Below are 9,264 nucleotides of genomic sequence, written 5' to 3' on the forward strand. Positions count from 1 at the left end.
TTACTTCCTGCAGTACAGTGGATACCAAACCATAGATAAATAATTATATTTAAACCTCTTTACCGATTAAAATACTTTTGAATATATTTTAACTATCTATATAAAAAGACTGGTCAAATCTTCATTGTGTGTGTGTACACTGCACAGGGACTCACATCACGCATTTTAAGGTATACTTCGTTTTTCATCAGGGTTCCATTTTTACATTTTCGAAATTTCGCAGCATTTCTGACCGACGGACACCAATTATAGGTATGTAACACAATAATTTAGAAAGTAGTTTCAAGTTTGCCATTATGACTTGTTTGAGTTAGGAAATCTATTATTTTTGTATTGTGTGATCACATTATGTTCTCTCAAGATTTAATCCGAGATTTATACACAAATCATAAGGAATTAAATAAATAAAAAGATGGATAAGATAGGAAAATTTCACAAGCTACATTGGTATCTTATTGATCAGACAACCCATGGGAACCCATGGTTGGAGGCAAAGAGAATAGAATATATATTAGAGTAGAATTTACTAGAAAAAAGTGTAAATGGCCATTTTGATGTACTGTTTCCATACTGCAGGTGTACTTAACATATTTATGCTATATAACCTTTTGGGCCCTGGAAGGTCATTTTATAGAAAATCTAAAATTAATATTAAAAGAAAACCAAATTATGAAATAGGCTGGTTTCATAATTGACAACCCATGGGAACCCATGGTTGGAGGTCACCTAGGCTAAATAAAATAGGACTTTTTCAATTCCACGGGCAACACCGGGCACTTCAGCTAAAATTATAATTTAAGACTAAGCGCGGGTAATCGGCGGGAATAATGAAAAAAAAAACCTGGGCAATGCCGGTCAATTTAGCTAGTATATAATAAATAAAAACTAAAGGTGTGCGTATTTATATATTTTGCTAGATGTGAGTAGGGGTGGGTATAGCACAATAATACCAAAATACTGTACAATTAAAGAGTATAGCGTACACTATATTAATATCAGCAACCTCCTTTGCACAATCATGATTATTCAAAAACTACTTTGAGAATACGGGTTTTTTTTGAAAAACTTCGGAGAGTGGGATGTTATTTTACTTAATTTACCCAAGGGACAGTCAAGTAACTTAACATCCCGCTGTCCAGGGAATCATGAGTCGGTAGTGTTGGTCAGAAGGAGATAAAATACAAAAAATTATATTGAGGAAGAAAGCGGGGGGGGGTTATTACTAATTCCTTAATGATCAGATAATTAGATTTTATTTACGTTAATTAGTAGACATTAACTACAAAATTGAAGTTTTATTGATTTATAACTTACTTTTCAAATTATTTTAATAACTTAATGATGTACGATGTCAAACTTGAAGAAAATAACAATTAACTTAAATAATTAGTAGACATGACTTTTTTCTAAATTGATTCATTGCAGGCAACGCCAACATATTTTTAAAAAACTTATTTTTTTCTAACAATTCTTGATTTGACATTCTAATAATCTAAATGCATTATGTTCTCAAAGTAAAGTAACACATGTCATATTTTAACAATTTCTGACTCAGCTTAATAGCAACAAATAATCAAATAATCTAATCACTGTCGTCTTTGGTTTGGGGTTTTTATCAATCAATCACTATCCACGTCCACATTGATATCGGCAGAGTTTGCCTCTGAATCCTCGTCAATTGGTGAGAGTAAGGGTGGTGAGGCTAGCCTAGGTGAGGAGGGAGGGGAGGAGTGCTGATCAGGGCTCCCTCGGCACATATCCAACTCAAAAGGACGAAATAAATTGCCGCGGTGATTTCTCCGCCATTTTGCTCGCCGGTTGGAAAACCAAACCTAAATATATAAATATACAAACTTGATAAGGTGATAAAATAAGTACAAGAAAATTAATCATCTTTCAAGGTCGGTTCTACTCTCTACGCTTGGCTAGGCTAGATATATGACCAGTTTTGGATTACAATATTGCCACACAAAAAATCAGAAATAAACACAATTTTCAAATTTTAGCCTTAAAAAAAGACTTAATAATCATTAGAGCACTTTAAAGCCAGCCGGGTCAGTAAAGTAGACTAGAAATCTTTAGTCGCGGTAAGGCGGGAAAATAAAGTGTTTACCAATTGAATGATTTTTTTATAATTTGTACCAAAAGTAAAACTCTTTATCTAGATTTTTAGTATATTGTTAAAAAATAAAGAATGCTGCATGCTTACTATACATAAGAATCTTGTTATAGAGCAAAGGTATTGATTATTGTAGAGAACAAGTGTATCAGCTATAATGCTTGTAGTATAATTGCCACTTCCATTAATTGTTTCAGATATTTAAAACATCTGTATAGAAAACTATTATTGTAACCTCAGAAAAAAAAGTTGTGATAAAAGAACTAGAAAGAAAACACTCAAGGTTCGGTGAGCAAACAACAAATGCAAAAGGAACCATTGCTACGAAATTAAACAGATGACTTGTGTTTTTAGAAGTTTAAAGATGGAGGAACTTTCTCTTTGTATACGCTGAAAGTATTTAAAAAATATATTTGACTCAGGCGCGGAACTAGGGGGGGCAAGGGGGCAAGGACCCCCTATCCTGATTATGGGGGGGCATGTCCATCCCTTAAGTCCAACCTGTTTTGAAATTTATCGATTCATGAATTCCCGGGAAAGGGGGTTTATTAAGAATTTTTAGATATTTAGGAAAGCAATTATATCAATACAATGAAGACGACTTTCGACATAAACATTGAAGTCAAGAAAAGCTGTCAATTAAAAACACTTCTCTTTGTTTACTTGTTTACTTAAAATTCGAAAAAAGCAACCAAAACTTAAATTGCTATATTCGCCTGTACACTGTAAAAAAGCTTGTTAACAACCAAAACTAAAAATGCTATATTCGCCTACCACTGTATAAAAAGGTAGAATTTGCCCGGAAAGAAAAAGAACTAAAGCATGCAAGCACATTCAAGAATTTTCATAGCACTTTTGTCATCCGACTTTATGAGCATTCTCGCACTTTTTATTTTAGCAATTTCATGTTAACGATTTCCTGAATTACATTTTATTATCAACATATATAGAACTCAGATTTGGAGAAAGATTGGTTATAATGAAACATTTAAGTTACAAAAATTTTTAATGCAAAAAGTTTTTAAAAACTGACAAATTTGCTTTTGGTTAAAGAAATGGCTCACAGGTTGCATAGCCCTTCCAACAAATAATCAAGGTTATAAAAAAATAACATATTTTACGTTGCAACTTGTTGTTTTTAAAACAATATTTTATAATCGAAATGAGCATTTTAGAAGGAAAAAAAGGACCAAATTGGTTCAGCCGCTTTAAAGTTAAAAACTCAAATTTTCTAACACCTATATCTTTGCAACCTGGTGGTGTAAACCTTTTATTTTTCAACTTAGATCATTTAATCTTAGAGAATTTATGGATGGAAATATCTAAGGTCTGCGACACTGGGATACTAAGATACTAAGATACTAAGATATAGGAAAGAAAATTTGAGTTTGTTACAAAAACTCGTTTTCTTTGTAGACAGAAGATTCGTTAGAATTGCTGATCAAACGCTATACCTGTATTCTAGCTTCTGAAAGTCCAGTTTTTTGAGACAAAAGCTCTCTTGTTTTTAGATCTGGATAATGGGTTTTCTCAAACTCTTTCTCCAGCTGCTCAAGCTGGTCAGTCTCAAAGGAAGTTCTGCTGCGCCGAAATTGCGGACTGTCGTCTTCGTTCTCTCCCTCGATTAGTTCCGGTTTTGAGCCTATAGAGGAGAAGATTATGCTAATGCTTATTTTTCTTTCTTTATTTTAAAAGATTTTAGTGAATTCTCCCTCGTCCAGTGTTGTATAGCAGTGTTGTACAGACAGTCATATACGCATAGTGTTGATTGGACAGTTTCGAAGTTTTGTAACATACAGTGTTGTACCGAAAAAGTTATACAAGTAATAAGAAGTACGTAACTATATGTATTATGTACAGCCAGTATCTTCCAGAAAAGTTGTACAATTGTTCGAAATGTCTTCTTCTATACCTTATACCATAACAAAGTTGTACAGTTAGTGTTTTACAGAACGTGTTGCACTGTTGATAGTACAGTACAAGTCAAACAATATTTACCTGAACTATCAAATGGTTTCCGTTCTGATGGTTCTTTAGGTTTGAGGATTGCTGGTAGGAGGGGATGTTGGGCTCCGCCCCATAAACCTAGAGCTGATGGCAGGGAGAACGGAGAAAACCAGGGATAATTCACCTTCGCAAAATAAAAAAAATTATATTTTGAAATAATAAAAGTTTGAGACAAAAATACTATGTTGAAAACGTTTTTAAGGAAGACTGAGTTTTGAAAATTTATTAACATTTAAATATGACTTATTGGAGTGAATACACATAAATATTTTTACATGGATAATTAAACTGTTCTTAGTTTTAATATCTTTCAACAGTAAATCTATATTTTGATATTTATATTGCACATTCACTCAAAATAGTTTGCTGATTTACTTGTCAAAAAAGAAAGAAAAATAATTGTATCAGTGAATAACTTTTATATATTTTAAAGTTTTCTCACAAGCAGCGTGCATGTGTCAGTCAAGTTTATTGATTTCAAATTACTTTTTGGGTCCACGGAATAAAATTGATAGCAAATTGTCTTTAAAAAAACATCTGATAAAAATTTGAAAATATTGCCGAAACAAAAATGATTTAAATGAAGTGAAGACGAATTTTTTTTGAGAACCTCAAGCTGCACTATAGTTTCAGTAGAAGTAAATATTTCCATTAACTGATAGCGCCGATTAAAGGATTCATATCTCTAATTGGATAATGAAATAGATAGAAAGATAGATGTTACCGCCATACTATTTCTATTGGTTCAAAATCGAAAACAAACACATAACTGAACCCTGATTGGATCAGTGTTTAGACTTTAAACTTTTATTTGAGCAATAATTAGGAAAATGATGTCACTTCAAATCCATCTGGGAAAGTGTTGAATACTGAAAATTTCCAATTTTATGTTACTCTGCATGAAACCTCAAGTCACATTTATATAGAAACCAGAATTGGAAAAACTGTAACTTTGTAATTTTTTTTTGGTAAGACGCAGGTTTAAAGAGTAACTTGAAATTGCGTGCACATTCATTTTTTATGCGTTCAAGTCCCGTAAAAAATCACACAATTATAATGTTGTTTTAAGTTTTTACCCAACTTAATTATAAATAAAACCCGTACCTGGGTTGCGTGAGCATATTCTGCTGCGGCTCGCTCTGCGGCTCGGTTCCGTAGAATTCTGTTGATAGATGATACACTCGGGGCGGTGTTATTTGTGCACACCCCTTCAAATAAATATTTAATTTAAGCAAGGTCTTCACATTGAAAAGTAAAAACTTTAGAATTCCCCCCCCCTGGAATGCCATTAAAGGTTAAGCGCCCCTCCCCCTATGATTAAACTTAATGTATACGCCCCTGCAAATAAATATTTAATTTTATAAGCAAGGTACCTTTGATTAAACTTAATGTATACGCCCCTGCAAATAAATCTCTCCACCTCCTAAAAAAAATCAACTCACCGTCTGAAATTAATTTCTCCCGAATCTCCCAGGCGAAAATTGTCGGATTGTCTCTTTTATATGATTCTATTTTTGCAACAACCTCGGGAGTTGCAACTTTGGGTTTTGACCCACCGATCATCCCAGGGACACGACCGGCGTGGGCCGGCACAGGAACCGGTTTTGCAGGCAGGGAGGAGAGAACAGGTGAAGCACTGCTCTGACCAGCATACCGGGCCTAAAAATTACGAATTTTATCTGAAAAAATAAAAAAATTGTCATTTTTTCAAAATTGAAAAAGGGGCCGGTAAACTCTGCAGTCATTCGATTCATTTGAAGTACCGCACTGACCTAAAGGCAGCCAGAGCAAATTGTACAGTTTTACATGCATGATAGGTAAAACGGGGCAGTACACCAAATAAATCATTTCCTCCTAGAGCAAGAAAATTGTGCCTTATTCACTGAAAACTCCATTTCATTTGAAGTATGTACCATTCAGGGGAGTACGAGAGCATTTGTGTAGGGGGGCACATTTTTCGCCTCCCCCCCTTAAAAACCCCTTTTTTAAAAATATTGATATATTGTTTAACTATGTAAACTATTCGATCCTATACACACTTCCATATTACAAGTGTTTATAAATTATTCATGTAATTTTCTAATCTGGACTTATTAGACACTCCTTCTTAATACTGTGGTGTAAGCTTCTAGGGGTGAAAAATAGAAATGGAAACGTTTCTTTAAAAATATCTACATTTTCATAGGATACATATTGTATTATAAATAATGATAGAATATAAATATTTACACTGAAGGTATTATTGATTAAAGTTTTTTTAATGAAATCTGTAGTTAAGATCAAAAGTGAGATTTTAAATTATTTTTCATTATACGATGTAATTATTCTTAAATGGAATACATGCGTGATTTCAAGTGACCCTCCATTTATAGAGTGGCATGTCCAATGTATCTTTGAAGCCTTTATTTCTACATCGTTTCTTAAGCAAAAAAGGCATGAGTCACTTTTGTAGAGAAACCACAAATAAAAATAATCAGTTTTCAAAATGGGAAACATGGATATTTAATGTAATACTTGATCAGACAAAGTTAGGGTATTGTTGTGAATCAGAATATAATTTATTTCTTTTCTTTATCTTTTAGTTTGGGTGAGTGATATGCAATGCAATGTAGGATGTAGATTGCCTGAGGAAGGGAAATGCAAGCAGATGTAATGTAACAAGAGCAACCCCCCCCCCTCATGGGTGTCCCCCCTCAGGGGGGCACGTAAAGGGGGGAGCCGGGGTGCTCGGCCCCCTCGTACGCCCCCGGCACCATATTGACATTTAGGCTGCTAGAACAAGTTGTACAACATACACTACTAATCGAAACGGGACAGTAAACTAAACGAATTATCCCCTTCTATTTCAGACTAATGTGATTGACGCCATGCTTTTAATTCCATTTTCTAAATGTCGTCTTTACCTGAAGCTCTAGCAGTTGTTGGTGTGATGAGAGTGCTCGTAATGTTGAGAGCTGGGAGAAGGGGAAAGGGAAATGTGGGAAGGGTTTAGGAGCAGTCAGGAGGCCATCTTGTTTTACAGATATACTTAAACCTAAGAAATTATTCTTTATCATAACAAACAAAAACAAGAAAAACGGGATTAACATTTTGTGAAAACATTTTTGATCAGGTAATCAGATTAGCTATTGTCAACGAAAACATTGAATAAGATTTAAAAGTTACTTTTTTTGTCCATTTAAAGCAAACCTTTATGTAAAATTCATTTAATAGCGCGCTCAGGTAAAAGAAACCAATAGAAAAAATCCCTTATCTCAGACAGAAACGATCTAAACTTTTATGTCTTCATTAATTTTCAATTAAATGACAGAAATTATTAAAACTTAAAACAACCTTTAAATATAGAAATTTTCTTCAACCCGATCCGTCCAAATTTTATTGAAATTAGTTGTGATATGATAAAAATTTGTTACTTTTGGCACAGAAAACAGGGTCTACCCCCCCCCCTAAACCACTCTACATGTATCTTTAAAGCTGAATATTTTTTTCAAAAATTATTGTGTAATTATCTTGACAAAAAGAACATTAACATAGAACGCAGACACGAAATTAGTCTCGCTTTTCATCATCTTTTTAAAAACAGTATTTTATGGAAGATATTTAAGGAGATAGAACCAATAATGAATAAGAAAAATAGGAAAAAAAAAACACAGAGAAAAATAAAAATTGAGGAAGAATGGTTGACAACGAATGGTTTAAGAGAGTATAAAGAAGGAAACGATAAAGAATTGAATAAGGATGATTTAAAAGAAAAAGCATGAAAGGAGAAAATAAAAAACTAATAAAAACTCGCGTTAAAGAAATATAAAAAAATAATTTTTAAAAAAATAAAGAAGGAGAACGTAAAAATGTGCTAGAACACGCAGAGAAAGAATGGTTCCTCATTAAAATATAAAGTTTCATACGAAAAGAATATGAAAATTCATTTAAGAATCGTAATAACAAAGGACAGAAAAGGTATGAAAAGCGACAAAGAAAACATACTAAACTATTCCTAGATATAAATTTGAAGTGCAAGATCCAAAAAAGAAATACAATCTTTATAAAAGAAATCCTCTGTTACTGAAATAATTAAAAAATTGTGCAAAAAATGCAAATAATCATAGACGTGGAATAAATATATATGGAATATGGATATAGTTCAAGAATTTAATTTCTTAATTTTTAACATCTTTAAATTTTAAAATCTTTTGCACTTTCAAAGTTTTAAAATACTAATTGCATGAAGTCATGCAACGTCCGTTATTATTTTTGCGTAAAATTTTCTATAATGTGCAGAATTTATTTTTAGAAACTTCATTAAAACTGTTTAAATTTTAAGCATAAGATTATTGATAGATTTCCCGCAACAATAATATAGATATACACGACACCTGTTGATTTCTTGATCTTTAAATCAGATAAACTAGAAATAATTTTTGTCGTTTTTTTCTTAAAAATCTCAGACTTACCTTCCGATGATGATGGTATTTTATTGTAATCAGAGAAAATGATATTCATCGTGGCATAACTTGATTCCCCGTGATTAATTGATTTATTATTGGTTTGGTTTGGCTCTGTATGCTACTGCTCACACTGCCTGATGGGTACTGTTTACCCTGCCTAGGTTCTGCCTGTGAATCTGTTTAATCTTGCCGCCAAGTCTCCCATTGGTCCCGAACTTCCATGTGTAACCTAACTCGATCTTTCGGACAAATTTCCGCCTGCCCCGCCGCGTAGAAGTTTGAGCATGCCGCATGATAAAAATCCACGAACAGAACCACGCCGCGTAGACGCAAGGAACACCTATTCAAACCCAGTGCAGGCGAACACCGTTTATTGACGTTTATTGAGAATGCCGTCAAACGATTTAGAGTTCGGAGAAGTGTAAGCACGATTTATTTATATGACTTTCCGTTTATTTTGGAAAGGTGGCCGGAGACATTCTGATAATATAAACTCGAGGATCTAAGCTTTTTAGTCACAATTCAAAAAATTGCACACAAATCGTATTTGAAAAAAAATTAATGATTTTTATGATGGCAGATTATAGAAGATGATCAGAAAGATTCTCAAAGTTTCCATTTCCGGCGAAGTCTTTTGAAAAATGTCAATCAGACCGGATTTTTTGAAAATCATGTTATCGTTAATCAGTCTGG

At 33.3% G+C, this 9,264-nt stretch overlaps 1 protein-coding gene across 1 annotated transcript; it reads right to left on the minus strand.

Moving 5' to 3' along the window:
* Nucleotides 1–1,815: 1,815 nt before the first annotated feature.
* On the minus strand, nt 1,816–9,012 carry LOC111708799 (paired box protein Pax-6; the record flags this gene model as incomplete). Its single annotated transcript, XM_023482293.1, is given in 7 exon segments — nt 1,816–1,832; nt 3,574–3,761; nt 4,118–4,250; nt 5,231–5,334; nt 5,569–5,785; nt 7,030–7,160; nt 8,578–9,012. Coding segments are annotated over 7 exon segments (839 nt in total), but the record flags the coding sequence as incomplete, so codon positions are not given.
* Nucleotides 9,013–9,264: the final 252 nt, after the last annotated feature.

This window comes from Eurytemora carolleeae, unplaced genomic scaffold (genome assembly GCF_000591075.1).
Source record: "Eurytemora carolleeae unplaced genomic scaffold, Eaff_2.0 scaffold687, whole genome shotgun sequence".
NCBI classification, from domain to species: Eukaryota; Metazoa; Arthropoda; class Copepoda; order Calanoida; family Temoridae; genus Eurytemora; species Eurytemora carolleeae.